Source organism: Rhinatrema bivittatum, chromosome 3 (genome assembly GCF_901001135.1).
Source record: "Rhinatrema bivittatum chromosome 3, aRhiBiv1.1, whole genome shotgun sequence".
Lineage (NCBI taxonomy): Eukaryota > Metazoa > Chordata > Amphibia > Gymnophiona > Rhinatrematidae > Rhinatrema > Rhinatrema bivittatum.
This window is the reverse complement of record NC_042617.1, coordinates 522,993,223-523,015,117: the sequence shown is the minus strand read 5'-3', so window position 1 is coordinate 523,015,117 and position 21,895 is coordinate 522,993,223. Positions and strand designations below refer to the sequence as shown.

The 21,895-nt window shown below is 39.5% G+C and overlaps 1 protein-coding gene across 7 annotated transcripts in view; it reads right to left on the bottom strand.

Annotated features, from left to right (window-relative positions):
* OTOF (otoferlin) overlaps positions 1–21,895 on the bottom strand; it is a 773,648-nt gene that overhangs the window by 218,692 nt on the left and 533,061 nt on the right. For all 7 annotated transcript variants that reach the window (XM_029596247.1, XM_029596250.1, XM_029596249.1 and 4 more), the window contains one exon: positions 3,437–3,507. In XM_029596247.1, coding sequence (XP_029452107.1) covers positions 3,437–3,507 — 71 coding nt within the window. The remainder of the gene's footprint in view (positions 1–3,436; positions 3,508–21,895) is intronic.

Genomic DNA, 21,895 nt, shown 5'->3' with positions numbered 1-21,895 from the left:
CGACAGGAAGCCCCGGGACTTACGCGCGTCCCGGGGCTTTACGCGTGCCGGCGGCCTATGCAAAATAGGCGCGCCGGTGCGCGCGGGCCTTTGAAAATCCGCCCCAGAGTGAGTAATAAATGTGATAAGCTTGTGACTCCATTATTACATGACTCCATTACTGATTCCTTATAATTTCAGATCTGATGGAATGGAAGCCGGGATTGGGGGGCACAGTCTCCTAGAGACACCAGTTCACAAACTCAGCTAATTAGAAACAAAGGTCCTGAAAAATGAATGCCATTGACAGGAGATGGCACTACACAATTTTAATCACAAAAATTGGCCCAAAAACACCCCACAGTGTACTCCAGTAATCTTGAGGTATTAATACGAAAATGCAAATTGGTTCCACTGGTTTTACTGGTCATATAACCAATTGTGAGTTTGATTGATAGACAAACTCCTTGCATATGGGTCCTAAAATTAAATTATAGAAGTCCAAGTGATTTGATTGAATGTGTGGCTATTTGAAATGATATAAAAGTAAAACCAGTGAAACCAAATTGCATTTTTGTAACTATACAATTTTCCCCATAGTACCCTGGTGAGGAATATATTTGGTGAATTAATATGGGTAAAATTACACATAACTCTCAAATAATAATTAAATCATCAATAACATAAATGAGAGTATGTATTCACTTGCACAATAGCAAAACAAAAATTCTTTATTAGTACAAAACCAATATACAAAACACCTCTCATTCTGGAGTTTATATCAGGAAAGGTTGAGATATCAAAGCATAGGGTGTTCTCTTCATGTATGTATCTGATCATGTATGTTTGTGAGCATGTATGCTCATAAACATATATATATTGTACTCTTGTATTTAATTAACCTATCTCTTTTTATTTCCTCCTATCCAAGTTCATCAGCCCTGTTAATTGTAACTGCATCTCTTCATCACATTTATTTATGTTCTTGGTTGTATTCTTCACACCCCTGTTTTTTATGTAAACCGACATGATGTGAACAAGTTCATGAATGCCGGTATAGAAAAACCTTAAATAAATAAAAATAAATAAATAAAATGTATGCGTGTTTGTGAGCATGTGTGTGTCTGAGCATGTGTGTGAGCATATGTCTCAACATGTATATGTGAGAAAGAGAAGGATCTTGTATTTGTGTATGTATGTGTATGTAAAAGCGAACATGTGTGTAAGTGTGGGAACATGGGTATGAAGGAGAGAGCATGTGTAAGAGTCTGAGAATGTGTGTGAGAGAGAAGAAGCATGTGTATGTGAGCATGTGTATGTAAGAGGAAGCAAATTTGTGTATGAGGGAAGAGCATATGTATGTATGTATGTGTATGTATAGATATGTATCTATGAGATAGGGAGGTGAACATTTATGCATCCCTCTCTCACTAATCCACAACAATTTCAGAGTGACTGGAAATCAAACGTTTTCAGGTATTGAGAGTGTGAATTATTTTATCCTTATTAGTTTTAATTTTTAGATGCTGTTTGATGAATAAGCTGTTTTGAAATATTTTATTGGTGTCTGAGAAATGTAAAACAAATTGTTTATGAGTTGTTAATTATTGGGTCTTCTATTCATCAGCTGCTTTGAAATATACTTTTTATTAGTATGCTTATTCTATTGTGATTAATGTATTTATTATTTTTCTTGATTTTATTGTTAATAGAGATGAGCTTTGTTTTTCTGTGTTGGGTACTTCGGTTTTTCGGTTCGGGCACTTCGTGTGAAAAATTTGTTTTCCCGCGGGTTGTTTTTCAGCGAAACGGAATAGAAAAAACAAATCGGAAAAAACGGATCGAAAAAAACCCACCCCAAGCCTTCAAATTTACTTTATTACAACCCCCCCACCATCCCGATCCCTCCCCAATATTTACTAAAAGCCCTGTTGGTCCAGTGGGGTCCCATGAGCGATGTCTCCCTCTCAGGCTGTCGGGCCTGCCAAGAATCAAAATGTCGCCGGTGGCCCTTTGCCCTTACCATGTGACAGGGGCTACAGGTGCCATTGGTCGGCCCTTGTCACATGGTAGGAGCAGTGGACGGACAGAACCATCTTAGAAAATGGCGCGGGCCATCCATTACTCCTTCCATGTGACAGAGGCCGACCAATGGCACCGGTAGCCCCTGTCACATCGTAAGGGCAAAGGGCCACTGGCGCCATTTTGATTCCTGGCAGGCCCGACGGCCAGATGGCCCGAGAGGGAGAGATCGCTCGCGGGACCCCGCTGGACCACGGGATGGTGGGGGGTTGTAATAAAGTAAAAGTAAATTTGAAGGGTTGGGGTATTTTGTTTTTTTTTTAAATAAACGTGCCCCTCCCCCCCACACTAACCCGAAAAACAAATTTTTCCCAAAGTTCGGGGAAAATCCGTTTCGGGGTTCAGGTCCCCCGAACCAGGACGAATTAGGCAATTTAGTTGAAATTGCCTAATTCGTAATAAATGAATGCATATCTCTAATTGTTAATGTCTTGTTTAATGTCTCAGGATTGGAGATGGTTCTGTTTTTCCATTGTAGTACTGCATACAGAGTCTGACTTGTTGCGGTTTCCAGTTCAGTTTTTGTCTGCACATTTCTATTTATACTTCATGGTTTCTTTTTCCTGTATTTGTTTTGGGATGCCTATGTTCTGCATGTGTGATCAAGGAGAAGTATTCTGCTAGTGTGTAGGAATCTATAGGAGCTTAGTTGTTCTGTTTCCTAATATGAGTGTTAGTGTTTTAGGACTTGGTATAATATTTTCTGTGTTGCCTTTTCATAGGTATGCTTGTTACATTTTTAAGTGCTGGTAGTTATTAGTTAGTGTTGTTTTGGTGTGGGAGGTTTATTATATTTTAGTTGTAATTTACTCAAGGCTTTCTGAGAGTCAAGCCCACACCCAACACGCATTACACTAGCCCTAATGCCACATGGTTTCCAAGTTTTTTATTTTTTGTAGGGTTTTCTGGTTGGCACCAAAGAAGTGCATGAAAATACATGTTGTGTTATTTTTTTACCTCAGGAAACTGTACTTTGAATATTCTTTTTCATGCAAAATCTGTTATTATAAATGCATGATTTTTAACTGTGTACATGGAGACAGTAGGAGGCAGGAGGTGCAAGCGTATAAGATTTGCCTAGGACACCTAATACTCTTGCACTGGCAATGGGTTCCAGGGGAGGGGATGAAGGTTCAGAGAATAGAGAAGTGACAGTTTTTAAAGTTTAGGTTGCTGGAAGGAGCTGGGCTTTTTTTGGCACAATATAAAACATACAGGTTCATCTAGCACCATTAACAACAGAATGCATAAAAATGTAGGTTCCGTTATTGATAATACAACACACAGAGACTACTTTAGCATCACTCTAAACAGTACATGGAGGCTTATGTACCACCATTCACAAAATACATGGAAGCTTAACACAGTACAGTACCTTGCCTCTTGTCTTCTTTGGGTGGACGGGTCTTGCCCAGCTTCATAGCTGAAAATACTCCTTTGCCCACTCTGCAGTAAAAGAAAATGAGATACACATTTCACTGTATTATATTCACATTTTCTGACAGATTTGGAGCCAGTTAAATTTGCATCATACTGTAAAAATGTATTATTTTCAGGGAATTATCTTTCCAGGAATGAGCTGTGTTCTGAAAAGAAAGTTAGTCCATTATTGATAAAACCTATACTAATAATTAGGTACTAAGTTGAGATAACCAATTCTCAGTGGTTTAAAGAGAATAAGAATTCATCCTTTTTCAGTAACACAGTCTGAGCTGACAACTTTTTGAATGATCTTGCAAACAGATCCAACCATTGAGGAGTTTTTCCTACCTGCCTATAAGAAATAGTCAATACAATGTCAATTAGTGCCACTATTTAAAAATGTAATAATTATAAAGCTCTATCAATTTACATAGTATTACATGTTGTTATAAGGTCTTTCCTCCCAAAAGCTTACAATTTAAGGGGCCTATTTACTAAACCGCAGTAATACAGCAATATGTGTTAAATTCTGAATTTGGCATTTACGGCCTGATTTTAAAAGGGCCACATGCTTAAAAAATGGGGTTTACGTGCATGACCAGGCTTTGTGCGCACCGCACGCATTTTAGAATGGGTCCAGCCACGCGCGTAACTCCCTTTAGGGCGGATTTTAAATGCCCTGCTCGCGTAAATCGCCCGAATTTACGCGAGCAGGGCGCGCGCAGAGCCCCGGGACACGCGTAAGTCCAGGGGTTTTTTTAAGGGGGTGTGTCGGGGGCATGTCGGGGCGGGGCCGAATGATGTGGCGTTTCAGGGGCGGGACGCGGCGTTTCGGGGGCGGGACCGGGGGCGTGGCCCCGGCCCGGGAGCGTGGTCGAGGCCTCCGGACCAGCCCCCGGGTTGGATGACGGCGCGCCAGCAGTCTGCTGGCGCACGTAGATTTACATCTGCTTCTAGCAGGCGTAAATCGAAGGACAAAGGTAAGGGGGGTTTAGATAGGGCCGGGGGGGTGGGTTAGGTAGGGGAAGGGAGGGGAAGGTGAGGGGAGGGCGAAAGAAAGTTCCCTCCGAGGGCGCTCCGATTTCGGAGCGCCCTCGGAGGGAACGGAGGCAGGCTGCGCGGCTCGGCGCGCCCAAGCTGCCCAAAATCGGCAGCCTTGCGCGCGCCGATCCAGGATTTTATAAGATACGCGCGGCTATGCGCGTATCTTATAAAATCCAGCGTACTTTTGTTTGCACCTGCTGCGCGAACAAAAGTACGCGATCGCGCTTTTAAAAAAAATCTACCGCTTTATGCGCTGAAGTGCCGAGCCCTGCAAAAGGGACTGGCCAGGGGCTGTGGTCTGGGCGGTGCCAGGGTGAGCCAGGAAAGCACCATTAGCCGCTGTCCTTAATTGGAGCGGACTGGGAGGGAACTGGGTAAGACTTACTGCCGGCATTGTGCGTGGCCTTTTAAAATTCCCCCCCCCCCCCCCACGCGCAGAGGAGGCCATCCACCCGCACATGCGCACACAGATGTTTAAAATCCACTGCATATGTGTGCGCGGATATTGTATTTTATAACACGTATGCGCATTATAAAATAGTCGCGTCCATGTGCGTGCACCGGCAACTGCATGCACATGGACGCTCGTGTGCAGGTCTTAAAATCGACCCCATAGTGCACATAGGGAGGATAACTTTTAAATAACTGCATGTGGCAGCATATATGCATATATGGGACCCCATGCAGTTTTACCGTGGTATTTTATAACATGCACATATCACAAATATCATATATACCATGCATAGACCCCACTCCCAATACAAAAAATGACCCTCCCATATGGATCACCCACACCCACTTACCTTAGATTAGAAGACTCCATCCCCCCTGGACAGGGGGACATCATGTGCACTTTCATACCTGTGCTCCTACATCAGAGCAGGTGCAAAGTCAATGCTGTGAAACATAGGTGGGGATTTCAAAATCAAATCCCTCATGCAATTGTCTGCTGGCTCCACCATCCCCACTCCTGGCCCCACACCAAATACCTTTCTGAAGGTGAAGAGCTAACAGTTACCAAACAGGAAAGAGACCTGGTGTTCATCATCTTTGATGACCTCCAGTAGCCAGTTAGAGGCCAATATTCAGTCAGCCTTGAGTGGATAAAGTTAACTGGATAACCTTATCTTATTAACTTCTATCCCAATATTCAGGGCAAAAGGGTTCAGGCTGAATATCCAGTCTAAACTAAATCAAAGTTCTCTGCTTAATTTTAGGCTTAATATTTGGCCGACCAGTACTGACTGGCCAAAGTTAAACTCAAGAACTTTCCCAGTTCTTTTTTGGCTGACTTAATTTTCTGCAGGCTATGATTTGTCTGCACAAACTTTAGCTGATCAATAAGGGGTTGGAAGGACATTTTAAAAAACAAGGTTTGTCCGGCTAACTTATAAAGGGAGGGGGGGGGATTTTGTTATAAATGCATGGTGCCGCGATCGGCCCTTTCTCCAATTCCCTAACCGCCTACCTATCCTTCCTCCCTTTTCCCCTCTCCTCTCCTCTCCAACCCCTAAACCCCACCTAGCTACTCTAAATTTTTTTGTTTTACAGCTTACCTGCTCCTTTGAGCAGAAGAAAGTTGCACGTGCCGGCTGGGGGCCAGGAGTGGGGATGGTGGAGCCAGCACCTAATGGTGCTGTCCCGGCTGGTCCTCGCCCCTCCCAGACCCCGCCCTCGGCCCTCCTCTTTTTAAAAGCCCAGCACTTCCGTGCGAGGCCGGGCTGCTTGGAAAATGTGCGTCCTAGCCACACGCTTATCTCCTGGGATCTGCACACGCCGGGTTTTTAAAATCGGCCTCTAAGTGCCTAGAAGTTTTAATTTAAAAAATTCTCCCAGACTCAGCTCCTAAATTTAGGGATCTTAAATCACAAGGCCTCAATTTAGGTGCCTTAAAATACGACACAGGCATAAATTTAGGGACTCAGCACTGATTTCCATCTCTGGGCACGTAAATAAGATTCCTAACTTCAGGCAAGTCACTATGGGGGTCATTTTCCAAAGGTATTGCACGTGAAAAGGGACTTTTCGTGTGCGATACCTAGATCGGGGCGGGTTCTGGGCGGCGTCCGCTCCGGAACGGGAGGAGTTGAGGACATCGCTGATGGCAAAAAGGTAAGGAGCCTTATCGCCGTCAGTAACGTGGCCAATAGCACCACCCTTCTCGGTGGTGCTATTGGTTTGCGAAAGCCGGCAGCGATAGCACCGTGGTGGTGCGATTGCTGCCGGCTTTCGCAGGCCCCCCCCCCTGCTTTGCCCCCCACCTCCATTACCGCCGGATTTTCTAAGTTCTGCGAACTTAGAAAGTCCAGGCCTATATCAGCTCAGTTTAGGAGCCTTAAATTCATTTAGGCACCTTAATTAGAAGCCTTATTTATGAATCTGTATTCAGTTGTTTACGTGGGCTTAAATCAGGCGCTAAGAGCTATTTGAATATCAGGCTAAAGGGACCTTAGTAACGGAGGGAGGTAGAAGACCCCCAGATTAGATATGACCTGTGATAGCACAGTGGGCAGGTACAAATGAGCATAATCTGTGGATTAAGTGGTCCTTTCCTGCTGACATCTTCTCTGTTTCTTTACTTCTGTGTTAACAAATTCAGCAGGGTTGTATTTACTTTTTTGAATCATTTCTTCAGTTGACTAATCTTGAACATATTCACAAAGAACAAGATACTTGTAATCACTAATAAATATTACTTCTATATTTGAGCAACTAGAATCATTATTTAATCACTTTGGGTCTGATTCATTATATCTTTCCTCCCATTTTCTATCGATGGGAGAATACCTTAATGAATTGTAGGGGTGTGCATTCGTTTTGAATGCATATGTAAAACGCAACTTATTTTTTTTTTTTAACTTAAAAAAGTGATGAGGCGCAACGATCGCGATTTCCAACTTATTCAACATAGCTATGTTGAATAAGTTGGAAATCGCGATCGTTGATCCTAAATAAACACTTAAACCCCCCACCCTCCTGACCCCCCCAAGACTTACCATAACTCCCTGGTGGTCCACCGCGTCTCCGCTCCGGGACCCCTCGTTGGACCCAACCGGAACTTTTGGCCAGCTTGGGGGGGGGGGCCTCCTGACCCCCCCCCAAGCTGGCCAAAAGTTCCGGTTGGGTCCAACGGGGGTCCCGGAGCGGAGGCGCGGTGAATCACGTGACGTCCGCGTCACTCCGACGTGACGCCGACGTCACATGCTCCTCGCAAAGGAATACAGGAATGGCTTCCTGACTCCCCGCTGGACCACCAGGGAGTTTTGGTAAGTCTTGGGGGGGGGATTAAGGAGGGTGAGGGGTTTAAATTTTTATTTAGGGAACCGGTGCACGTATGGACATAGCCTCAACTTATGGAATTCTACATATGTCCATATTGACCGAAATTTACCCTCACCTTCGACTTATGGACTTATGAACATAAACTTTTTGTCTGCACATCCCGAATGAATTGGTCCCTTTATACATTTTCAATTATATGATACCACCCATAAAACAATATAACACATGGAAGTGCGCCATTCTACAAGAGAAGTGCATGAGAAGAATTAATATTCTTGAAAATTCTTGTCTAGAGAGCTATCAATCCACAGGGTCCCATACTTTACGGCAATGTTTGGTTCTCTTAGCCTTTTCACTAGTTGATGCTTCATATATGTGTGTAAGATTTACTAAGCTCCACCTTAGATAAAAATCTACTAAATTCCATTTTTCAGTTACTTAAAATTACTTTTTCCACTAATGCAAGTAACAAATCAATTCATTTCTTGGAATATTTCCTAATGGATTCTGATTTAAATAAACATAATTGATAGGCCACACTGTCTAAAGTGTCTATTGATGTTGATGTATCCTTTTCCAGAAGACAGGGAGTTAACCTTAGGCCCTGAGAGGCCAATATCCAAAAACCAAGAAAACAGATAGCCTATCCAGCTAAAGTTAGCTGGATACGTTATCTGGGATATTCACTGGGATAAGTATCCCAGTGAATATCCCCAATTAAAGTTATTCAGCTATCTGTACCCAGATAACTTTAAATATAACCAGATATCTTTTGAATATCACTGATTAGGTTTAAAGTTATATAGCCTTGTATGGCCACATAACTTTAGCTTTAATCCAGCTTTATTTAAAATAATATAACCAATGAAGTTGAGCTGCAGGATTAAAAAAACAAAAGAAAGTCATGGGACTAGTGCCCTTATTACTTACCACCATCCCCACCTGATCTTGAAATAAGAACATAAGAACATAAGAAATTGCTATGCTGGGTCAGACCAAGGGTCCATCAAGCCCAGCATCCTGTTTCCAACAGAGGCTAAACCAGGCTACAAGAACCTGGCAATTACCCAAACACTAAGAAGATCCCATGCTACTGATGCAATTAATAGCAGTGGCTATTCCTTAAGTAAACTTGATTAATAGTCGTTAATGGACTTCTCCTCCAAGAATTTATCCAAACCTTTTTTGAACCCGGCTACACTAACTGTACTAACTACATCCTCTGGCAATAAATTCCAGAGCTTTATTGTGCGTTGAGTGAAAAATAATTTTCTCCGATTAGTCTTAAATGTGCTACTTGCTAACTTCATGGAATGCCCCTAAATCTTCTATTATTCGAAAGTGTAAATAACCGAGTCACATCTACTCGTTCAAGACCTTTCATGATTTTAAAGACCTCTATCATATCCCCCCTCAGCCGTATCTTCTCCAAGCTGAACAGCCCTAACCTCTTCAGCCCTTTATCATTTTGGTTGCCCTTCTGTGTACCTTCTCCATCGCAACTATATCTTTTTTGAGATGCGGCAACCAGAATTGTACACAGTATTCAAGGTGCGGTCTCATCATGGAGTGATATAGAGGCATTATGACATTTTCCGTTCTATTAACCATTCCCTTCCTAATAATTCCTAACATTCTGTTTGCTTTTTTGACTGCCGCAGCACACTGAGCCGACGATTTCAACATATTATCCACTATGACGCCTAGATCTTTTTCCTGGGTGGTAGCTCCTAATATGGAACCTAACATCGTGTAACTACAGCAAGGGTTATTCTTCCCTATATGCAACACCTTGCACTTGTCCACATTAAATTTCACCTGCCATTTGGATGCCCAATCTTCCAGTCTTGCAAGGTCCTCCTGCAATGTATCACAGTCTGCTTGTGATTTAACTATTCTGAATAATTTTGTATCATCCGCAAATTTGATAACCTCACTCGTCGTATTCCTTTCCAGATCATTTATATATATATTGAAAAGCACCAGTCCAAGTACAGATCCCTGAGGCACTCCACTGTTTACCCTTTTCCACTGAGAAAATTGACCATTTAATCCTACTCTCTGTTTCCTTTTAACCAGTTTGTAATCCACGAAAGGACATCGCCTCCTATCCCATGACTTTTTAGTTTTCAAAGAAGCCTCTCACGAGGGACTTTGTCAAACACCTTCTGAAAATCCAAATATACTACATCTACTGGTTCACCTTTATCCACATGTTTATTAACTCTCTCAAAAAACGAAGCAGATTTGTTAGGCAAGACTTCCCTTGGGTAAATCCGTGTTGACTGTGTTCCATTAAATCAGGTCTTTCTATATGCTCTACGATTTTGATCTTGAGAATAGTTTCCACTATTTTTCCCAGCACTGAAGTCAGGCTCACTGGTCTATAGTTACCTGGATCACCCCTGTAGCCTTTTTTAAATATTGGGGTTACATTGGCCACCCTCCAGTCTTCAGGTACAATGGATGATTTTAATGAGAGGTTACAAATTTTAACTAATAGATCAGAAATTTCGTTTTTGAGTTCCTTCAGTACCCTAGGATGCATACCATCTGGTCCAGGTGATTTGCTACTCTTTAGTTTGTCAATATGGCCTACTACATCTTCCAGGTTCACAGTGATTTCGTTCAGTTCGTCTGACTCAACACCGCTGAAAACCATCTCCGGCACTGGCAGCCTGCAGCTGCCACCTCTTGCCCAAAACCCCTCAAACTTATTATTTATTTGATCTGGTGCCAGTCTCCCACCTTCCCCCCACCTGGTCCCTGGTCCTGTCTAAATACAACTAAACTTTGCAGCCTTCTGTGACCTGGGCCCAGTGCTTCTAAAGTTGCTAGAAGAGTTATGCTGGAAGTGAACAATTCCAGCCTAGTGCTTCTAGCATTGCTAAGGAAGATATAACTTTCCTAGCAACCACAGAAATTCCAGGTCTGGGTCGGTAGGTTGCTACTGCAAACTGGCCTGAAGATCTTACAGATTTAAGGTACCAGGCCAGTGGAAGGGATAGGGCTGGGTTGGGGGGGAGGGGAGGGGAAAGAGGGAGGGGGGCTGGGGAAGGCAAATTTTAGTTGCATGTAGACAGCAGTGGAAAGTGGGCAGGGCAGAATAATAAATAAATAAATCACAAAATAATTTTGAGGGGTTTTGGGGAGGGGACTGCAGGCTCAATCCTGCATTTTAAGATTGGGTAGGGAGTAAGGGATTGGATCACTAGACTTGAATCTTCTTCTTCTTCTTTTTTTTTTTTTTTAATCCTATAGCTCTACTTAACCAGCTATATTCTTTTGAATATAGCTAGTTAAGGCGAAAGGTTTCTAGAATACGTTCCCAGAAAAATTTAGACCTGCTCGTCCCCGCCTCGGAATGCCCCCAACATACTCCTTTCTTATTCGGCTAAATCACTTGGCATCATCTTGAATACTTTGACAAACTGCTTAGACATCACTACGATCAAACATTAGTTACATGTATCTATTTCTGGAACTAAATTTCCAGTATTTCTGCTATATGTATAAACTTAATCAGTACAATGTAGTCAGTATTTGTTTAGCTCCTTTGAATGCTGCTACTTTAAAATTGATTACACTATCTTTTCTAAAGCTGCAAATTGCCTTTTGCTCATCTGCTGCTATTCAAATGTGCTGTAAACCACCTTCAGTGAATTTCATATTCAAGAAGTGGGTAATAAATAAATAGTTATCTGGCCAACTTTTAGCTGGATAAACAAGGGGGATTTTTAAAAGATGCCATTTAACCAGATAATTTGTGAGTTATCTGGATAAATGGCTTTAAATATGGACCTCTAGGTGACTTAATCGCTAGCTTAATCTTTTTGTCAGTTGATTCAGAAGTTCAATATTGGGTTGCTCCAGATTTGCATTTCTTACAGAACTTAAAAATAATCCTATCCTTGGCTTTATGTGCCAATAACTAATGACATAATTATCTTAGAGTTTCTTTCAGAACATCATTGCATAAGGTGTTTCACTGTGATAACTGAATTAAAAGACTTACTTTATAGACTCTCTCAAATTTAGAAAGATCTAGTTTTTCCAACAAAGGTGAATTAAACTCTATAATAGCTTTTAGATTGTGATCACTCACAGTTTAGCTGCAAGGAAATGCAGGTATAGTCTGAAATTAAAATGGTTTCTCTACTAGATCCTTCAACTGCTGGCATTAGGGATTTAACTATACAATGTACCAATCCCAATAATACTTGCAAAACAAAAAGATACATGTGAATAATTTTTAAACAAACAATTCCCAACACAATTCCAATAATAATCAAATATTATAAAGGCAACTTTAATAAAATAATCAAAGAAAATGTTTATTATATAACTACAAATATTCACAAAATTCAAATATGAATAAAAAAATTCAAATACAAAAAAAGACAGAAAGGGTCCACACGCACATCAACATCACTAACAAAAAACATATGACAAACAAAACAAACACAACCTCCCTTAAAAAATGTTATATTTATATTTGAATTTTGTGAATATTTGTAGTTATATAACAGTTTTATATAATTAATACAAAATTGTCCTTGCTTTTTGATTAAAGTTTTATTAGCAATTTAACTCACATATTATAAAAAAGGAACTGAGACATTGGGGAGAGGGGTGCTAGTGAGCTGCTGACAAAATGGCTGCTCGAGGCATTAGCTCTAGAGATAAGTTTCAAAAATCTGCAGGTTTCTTACAAGTAAATCCCATTTTGAGTCCATTTTGCTTACTACTTATCAAAATTATGGCACCAACCAAATCTGGAAAGATGACTGTTTCAATGGTCCACCGAAGAGTTAAGAGAGCAAAGCTAGATTCTCCATCTCCTACAAAGATGGCAGGCAGCAATAACTCAGGGGTTTCCCTGCAATTAATTATATACGAGCTGCTGTACGTGAAAGAGCTACTGAAGGATAATTCAGTAAAGACTGCAGAATTAAAAAATGACATGGCTGAGCTAAATGATCAATTTAATTGTATGAAGAATTGAGCCAGAAGATGAGGAAGACTGCAATGTAAAAATTTTTTAAATCATTAGAGAACCTTAATATTACAAGTTGGAGGAACAATATCAGGATTTTATGTGTTTCTGAGAATGGTGGGCAAACAGATCCAAATGGATTTATAAAATCATTTGTCACTGATCTTCTGGATCTAAAATTTGACTTGTTCTTTGTTTAAAAAAAGTTTGGACGAGTTCCTGGAGGAAAAGTCCATTAACCATTATTAAAGTGGAGTTTCAGAAATCCACTGCTATCCCTGGGATATGCAGCTTGGAATTTATCTACCTCTTGGGATCCTGCCAGGTACTTATGACCTGGATTGGCCACTGTTGGAAACAGGATGCTGGGCCTGATGGACCTTTAGTCTGACCCAGTATGGCAAATCTTATGAGGATAAATACTCCATTAAGGTTGGAAGGTCAGAAGATCAATATTGTACCATATCTGAATAAAGTGACTTTGCAACACAGAAAATAAATTTTGGCCATTAAATCCCAGTTGAAATCTATTAACATCAAATTTGGTTTATGCTACCCTGCTAGGATGCAAGTGACCAAGAATTTTGATGATACATAGTTTTTGACATGGTTCATTCAGGACATTATTGGAGGGGTGAGGGAAGTAAAATGAAGATCTGGATTTCATTGGACTTTATCATGCTTTAATAATTGAACATGACTGTGTTTTTATGTGAAGGATGTATGGGTATCCTTGCCGGAACTGCTGAGTATGTAGTTATGAATTAAGTTGTGAGGGTCAGTAAAAATTGGGAGGATTGAGGTTAATGAATCGAATGGTCTTATTTGGAGTGCTTGATTTTCTATGAATATTGTATTTGATAAAAGTTATAAAGCGGTGTGTTTTGGATACAGTGAGTTATGGATGAGGTTGTTGGACATGAATGTTGTTCATATAGTTTATTGAAGGGTATTGTAGGTTGATGCTATATATTGAGGTCATAGTGAACATGGAAGGGAATTCATTGCACATCTGCTGGCAAGCTGGGATGAATGTGTTGATTGTTTTGGATGTTGGGGCAAATAAGAGAATATCTATTAGAAGAATAATTATGTACAGTATACGGTTGTCTGTGTGATTGCTTCTTGTTTCTGATACGATGTATGGTGGTTTTACAGGAACTAGCAGAGTGTGGCTATTGTGGTATCATGGAATCTCTCCTAAAATGCCCATTTATCCTTTGTGGTAAATTAATAAAACCATGACAAATTGGGTACATTGGCATAAAAAAAAGGGATTTGGTGTACTGGACAATTAAGGGAGAGTATACATTTGAAATCTTTTTATGACCTTCATCTGGAGTTTGGTTTGGTTATTTATTTATTTATTTAACAGTTTTATATACCGAAATTCTTGTAAGGGTTTACAAATCAGTTCGGTTTACATTGAACAGAAACAGTGCTTCGGTAAATGAAAGCAATTACATAGAACATTAACAGAGCTTCAAATGTGAACAATTACAAAGAACTAATAATAAAATATCTTATTAACCAACAAACAAGCAGAACAACATTTAACATTTGTACAGAAAACAGTGTCCCAGAGAGAGTAAATATAATACATCCGTGGTTGCAGAGGCTTAGGCTTAGGTCTTGAACTAAGAAACAGAAAACTAGGGGTTGACGCTAAGGTATTGCACCAAATTGAAATCATGGAACAGAGGGGCATATAAGGGTGTCACTGTACAATATAATAAACGGCTAGTGGGGTGAGGATTAGGTATGTGAACCGTAGTGAAGGCAACAGGAGCTAAGTAGAGGGGCAAAATCTGGACATGAAATTTTTGACTAAGGAGATATAAATGAATAGGAAGGGTGTAATACTGCTGGGGAACGGGAGGAATTTAATTCAGAGGATTATCTGAATGGGAAAAGGCCTGATTGAACAACCAGGTTTTGAGTCTTTTCTTAAAAGTAACCGGGCAGTGTTCTAGCCTTAGGTCTGGAGGGAGAGAATTCCAGTGTTTTGGACCAGACGCTGAGAGGGCTCTCAATCCTGAAGTTGTTTTTAGAAAGGGAACCTGGAGGGTGTCTTTATATGCTGCTCTTACCGGCCTGGATGGTAAGTGCAATCTGAGAGGGAATTTGAGATCCAAAGGTGTGATGTTGGAAATCGCTTTGTGGGTGATGGTTAGAACTTTGAACAGTATTCTGAAATTGATAGGGAGCCAATGGAGGATCTTCAGAATGGGGGTGATGTGGTCCCATTTTTTGGATCTGGTTAGAATCCTGGCAGCGGCATTTTGTACCATCTGTAATGGCTTGATAGTATTTGCAGGGAGGCCGATCAGAAGTGAGTTGCAATAGTCTATCTTTGAGAAAATGATTGCCTGAAGTACTGTACGGAAGTCGTGGAAGTGGAGGAGAGGTCTGAGTCGTTTTAAGACTTGGAGTTTGAAAAAGCAGTCCTTGGTGGTGTTATTGATGAAGCTTTTGAAGTTGAGTTGTTTATCCATGAGGACTCCTAAATTTCTGACTTCGGCGGAGAAAGAGGGAAGGGTTGCAGGAAGTGGGTTAAGCTGTGTGAAATTGCCGTCGTGTGAGATAAGTAGATATTCCGTCTTTTTTGTGTTCAGGATCAAGTTGAGGCTTGATAGAAGGTTGTTTATGGACTTGAGGCAGGTGTCCCAAAACTCGAGGGTTTTGCTTAATGATTTGGTAATTGAACAATATTTTTGGTAGCTTTAGTTGAGAGAGTGTATTTTGTCTAGAAACTTCCCATTGAAAATCTTGCAGCTGCCAATCCTGCAGAGATATTTTTATCCCATGTACTGTACTTTGCAGGTGGCAGGGATGCGATGTAAAATATTTTTCTGGGATTTCAAAATCAATTCCAGTGCATAGATCAGCCAGCTCGCCCTGGCTCCTCCTTTCTTCCCCACAGTGAAAAGCAGCCACGCTGTTGACAGTGCACGTGCATTTCTCCCCGGCGGGGTGGAGGGGGTGGGTAAATGACTTTTTAGCTGACAAAAGTACACATGTATCTTCAGATTGCACATACTTTTGGTCAGATAGGAAAGGGGCAGTCTGAAGGGCATTTCAGAGGTGAGTTTGGAAACCATGTGGGTATATTTCATTTTTAAAAATGTATATGTGTATGTTTTATAGGTGTGCCACTAATGAGTGCACTTTATGTCACTGTTTAAAACTGTGTAAATGTATGCACATACTTTTAGCCACATAGCAAGCCAATATTCAAAGACTATGTATGCAGGTACCTTATGTTTGAAAATTTACTGCGGTTATGCAATTGAAAAATACATTTCTGCATTACCAGTTAGGCAGCCTGATTATCATATAGATAGCTTAGTAACTAGTTGAGCATAATTGAGTTTCATTCTGTATAGGGAATTCATTATTTTTATTAAATAGTGCGGCAAGATTAGCATGTGGGACGTCTAGGAGGGAGCGGGTTTTTGCCTTTGCTTTCTTCATTACATTGGCTTCCTATCGCTGAGAAGACTAATTTTAAGTTATTATCTCTAATCTTTCACTGTGTCCATATGAATGGGCCTGTGGTATCTAGCAGCTAATTTACTGTGGCGTGCTCTGAGGCGCTCTCTTACAGCTTCTCAAGAGGCAAGGTTGGAATTGTCCTATGGTTGTGTCTTTACACATGCCTTTCCATCTGTGGTGCTACAGGCTTGGAATAGTTTGTCTATGCTGGGAAGAAACGAATTGAACTGTTCAACATTTTAGGAAACAGATTAAGGTTCATTTGTTTCCCTTTCAGATCTTGGGTGAGGGGACTGGCTAGAAAGGGGGTGGGGCTGGTGGGATAGAGTGTTTAGTTAAGGGAGAATGAGGGGGATGGGGGGATGCAGTCAGCAGGGTTTGTGGTGCTTTGTATCAATATTATATGGAATTTTGTTTGTGTTATTATTGTGTATATTATTAGTAAACTGCTTTTATTGCATTTATACTGGTCATGGTATATACATTTCTAAAATAAAATTATGTTTATATTATTTTGTATTGTCTTTATAAAATTTATTTATTAATACATTTGTTATAAAATCTGTTTTTTAAATTGTTGTAAGCCACTTACTGCACCTGTTGTAAGTTACTTAGAAATTGATTCGGAGAGGACTGTAATAAACAATGGTTCCCAGTCTGTTCTGGGGGGTCCGTCAGGTTTTCAAAACATTCACAGTGCATAGGCCTGAGATAGATTTATATGCACTGCTTCCACTGCATGTGGAAACCTGATTGGCTGTTGATCTACCATGATAGGTTTGGGAACCACTGTAACAGAGCATAGAACATTTTGTGGCATCAAAAATATATTAAGTGAAGAGAATATTGGCCAATTTTTGGCAATGATTGAGATGAAAGCATAATGTAATCCAATAGAGCAAAAGCATACTCAGAAGTGAAAACAGAACCATCAATTCACAATGGATTAATATGGTTGATGTCATCTCAAATAAAGGATAAAACAGGGAAAAAGGCCTCCACTGTAGCTGGCCACCCCTGAGTTAAGGTCACTGAACACTGAACATAATCAGTTGTAACTGAAATCTGAAGACTGAGGAAAGTCAAGGCTACAATAATGTCAATATTGTCAATATGAAAGATCATCATCAAGGGGGTGAAGTAAAAATAATTAGTGAAAATCCATGAGCCTTCTACATCCCTGTGGATGTCACAGCTTAAATCTTGTTCTCCGATATCTTGGATGTATCATTTTTAGGAATGCCAAAGCGTTTAACAGAAATTTAGACTCTAGCTAATAAAAATCCTTAGCTATTCCTTCCCAAAGTTGTTCCTAGAATTTTGTGTGTAATTTCAGTGCCAATAGAAAGTGCTGAAAGAAGCTTTGGAAGCTAAAATTAATAAAAGCTGTGTCATATAAATAACTAGGTGGACTGGTTAGGGTGTCAAAAAAGAAGAAAATTGCTTTATTGCTGGACTTGAGTGAACTTCCCAAAGCTGACGTGAGCCGACTTGTATTTTGCAAGGCAATGCAAAATGGTCTTCATACAGGCAATGCATGGTTAATAAGGCAGATTTGTGTTTTATCGCATGAACTAGATGCTATGCAAAATGCAGCAATCTGATTGCTTTACAATTTTTGGGAGCTCATAGTATAGGTGTTTGGTCTTATTTTAATTTCTTCTTGTTTTTCAGGTGTTAGCTCATAGCAAGTGACAAACAAAATAACATAAAACAATATGCATAAATCATTCTTTAAAAATGTCTATGCTCATTTTCATAGCACCTAGGAATTGGTCACATTTTAAAGATTTACAGAACCTATTTGCAGTTGTGCCATACTTATGACCCAAGAATGATATACCAAACCAGGAATCAGACTAATACGTCCTGCGTTTTGTTGCCATAGTTGGCCCTAACTCCAGTCTAAAGATGGCATGGGCTTTGAATTGAACTTTCCTAAAAGTTACCCTGATTTATTATTCAGTGCTCTAACCATTAGTCAACACCCCTTCCCACAGATTCTGGAAAATATATACACTGCCTATCTGTAATGCATTGCTGGGCGTGATATATTAAGGGTTTTCTTTCAATCTATGCCGACAGGGAAAAACTTTGGAAAATGTGCCAAATGCCTTATTTTAGTGCAGTATGGAAGTTACTACAGCGTTCCATAATTTCTACTTTAAACAGGTAGTGTTTGGAATCCAGAATGATTTTCCAGTAATCTGGAAAACCAGTTAACCAGTTTCTAAAAATGAAGTGCTATAAATTCTCCTTAGCTGCCTCTCAATTAAAGTGTTTACAATCTCCCTTCCTCCTCATCACTCTAACTCTTCTTTTGCAGATGATAATACAGCTCTCAGACAAAAATCGTGAAAATACTTTTCTTAACACTAAGAACACTAATATTACGAGTAAATTTGATCAAAAAAATGAAATCAATGTAAAAATCAAATCAATTAAAACTAGGCAATTAAGTGAATTCACCACAGTTTATCTGTCTCCCATTTCCCAATGTAGATAAACTTGTGTGCTTACATATGTAACTGACTCTAACTGCTCTCCTTCATATGCATCTACTATTTCTTCCACATTATTTTGAAGGCTGTAATAATTACTTTATAGTATTTATATATTACACATTTACTGATCGATACTTCTTGATTGCATGAAAATGTTCAGTTTTCATAGACTTCTTATATCTAATGTTTGTTCATTCAAAAGAACTTTATGGTGACAAGTCTTCTTCTCTTTTTGTTTAAGAAATCAGCTAAATGCACACAGTCTTATTTGTTGCAAAAACCCTTGAATTAAAAATGATGTTGGCTACTTATATGTTTTGCTTCTAAAGAACACAAAAAATGCACTAGAGAGCATCTAAAGAATAGAAGGTTGCTATAAATTCATCCTTTGTCATCTTCAGTCTTCTGGCTTTTGTTCCCCACTCTTTTGTATTCTAAGTTAGTTCATTGTATCTTCTTTCCCCCCTCCCACGACCACACGAGTAAAATCAAGAGAAAAAAAATGAGTTAACAGACAACACATACCTATAGTACCTCCATACACCAAGATCCCTCTGTTATCTGTAGCATTCACCACTCATTCCATTAGACTGCAATTATGCACAGATTCCGCAGAGTCCAACAATTGTTTAAAAAATAAGTCCGTACACCGGTTAGTTGCGCACATTTGACCCAAGGGTATCCTAGGCCCTAGATCTCTTTTGAGAAGAAAAGCACAGTCAAAATGCAAGTAAAGTGGGCAAAAAAAAAAAGAGCAGGAGAAAAGAGTTGCTTGTGTGAGGGATGGGAGGTTTGTGGGAGCAGCTTGCAAGATGATCCCTCTCCATGAATACTGCATGATGCTGCAAGAACCTGAGACACGGGCATATCTGCTGAGATCATTACAGGTGGCAAAGACAGAACTAAAAGGGATGGAACCTTTCTAGGAGCAGCAAAGGTTTAGTGCTGCCTTTGGAAATACATTTCTTTTTTTTTTAGCAAGTCTTTGTGTTATTTGTTGCTCCGAAAAAGGGAGGAAAGAAAGAAATAGTTTGGTGCAGCGTGTTTATCATGAAGAAGGCGGGCTGGGGAGAGAAGGAGAACTTTGCATTCTGGCTTATGTATATGGATCTGATTACATCCTGATGATGAAATATTTACAGCTTGACAGACAAACACAGACCTGGTTTCCTCTTTTGATTCAACTTTGGATTTTTTGGGGGTGGGAAGCTGTACAAAAGCACCCTCTTTTGTGTGCAGGGTTTGAAATGAAGCTTGTGGTTACACAACAGTGTAATATACTTTGTTTTTCTTGGATATTTTTTGTTTTTCTCGGACTTTAAAGATGTTCTCTGGCACTTCAGAAAGGAAAGATTTTATATGAGAAGTCATATCTGAGTAAAGTGATGTAGCTTCTTATGATAATATACAAAAAGCTTCACAATACACCAGGTAGTGTATCTCAATAGCAAAATACAAAAACCTACCTCCAGAATACAATAAATCCTACTTATAAACAATAAAATAAGCAGTAAAAACCATAAGTAGCAACTGGATAGATGATGCTTTTATTCATCTAGAATGGCATAATGTATACAACATCTTAAAGAAATCAAAATGAGCATAAGAATAATATATCAAACATACAAATGTATATAGTACAAAATGGATTCAAACAACCATTAATTGTAAAATCAAGATACTGAGGACATTTGGAAAATGTTGTAAATTTTCATTACAAGGACCCTGGAGATTAACTATAAGCTTGAGAGACTGAGGACATTTGAAAAACTTGTGAATTTTCATTACAAGAAACTTTGGGGAGTACCTGTATGACTGAGAGTGTGGAAACATTGGAAGAAAGTTCTGTGTTTTAATTAATAGTGAACTGAAAACATCTGTAAAAACATTTTTTGAGAAATGCTTGGATATTTTTTATAAAGAATATTTATTGAATGTAAATTTTTTTTGATGTACGCTAGTCTTACTGTAATAGTTGTTTGAATGTATTTTGTACTATAAAAATGTTTATGTTTGAGATATTATTCTTATGATCATTTTGATTTATTTAAGATGTTGTATACATTATGCCATTATAGATGATTAAAGACATTGTCTATCCAGTTGCTACTTATGGTTTATACTGCTTATTATTTTGTAGCATCATATGATCCTTCTAGAAACAGTGTATTTAACTTTCTAACTCTAACAAATACAAAGACCAGATGGTATTCACCCCAGAGTTTAGAAAGAAATGAAATATGAAATTGCATACCTCTTACTAGTAATCTGTAACCTATCATTAAAAACAGACACTGTGCCTGAAGACTGGAAGGTGGCCAATGTAACATCAGTTTTAGAAAAGGCTCCAGGGGTGATCTGGGAAACTATAAACTGGTAAGTCTGACATTGGTGCTAGTCAAAATGGTAGAAGCTATTCTTAAAAAACAAAATTACTAGCATATAGATGGATAAAGTTTAATGATGAAGAGCCAACATGGATTTAACAATCTTACCAATCTATTAGGGTTTTTTTGATGGTATTAATAAATATGTGGATAAGGGTGAGTTGGTCAATATAGTGTATCTGGATTTTCAGAAGGCATTTGGCAAAGTCTCCCATGAGAGACTCCTTGGAATTTCAAAAGACATGGGATATGGGGCAATGTCCAAGTTGTTAAAGACAGGAAATAGAGAGTAGGATTAAATAGTTTCTCCAATGGGAAAAGGTAAATAGAGGTATGCCCGAGAGATCTGTATTCTGACCAGTTTTGTTTAACATATTAATTAATGATCTGGAAATGAGAGCAACATAAGAGAAGATCAAATTTGCAGATGACGCAAAATTATTTGAAGTTGATCAAACAGCAGCAGATTGCATGAACTAGAGAAGGACCTTGTGAGACTAGGAGATGGGGCAACTGATTGGCAGATGAAATTTAATATGGAAAACTACAAAGTGATGTACATATGGAAAAATAATACTAATTATACATACACAATGCTGGGTTCTGTATTAGAAGTCACCACCTAAGTAAAGAATCTTGGAGTCACTATGGACAATATATTGAAATCCTCAGCTCAGTGTGCATGGCAGTTAAAAAGGCAAATA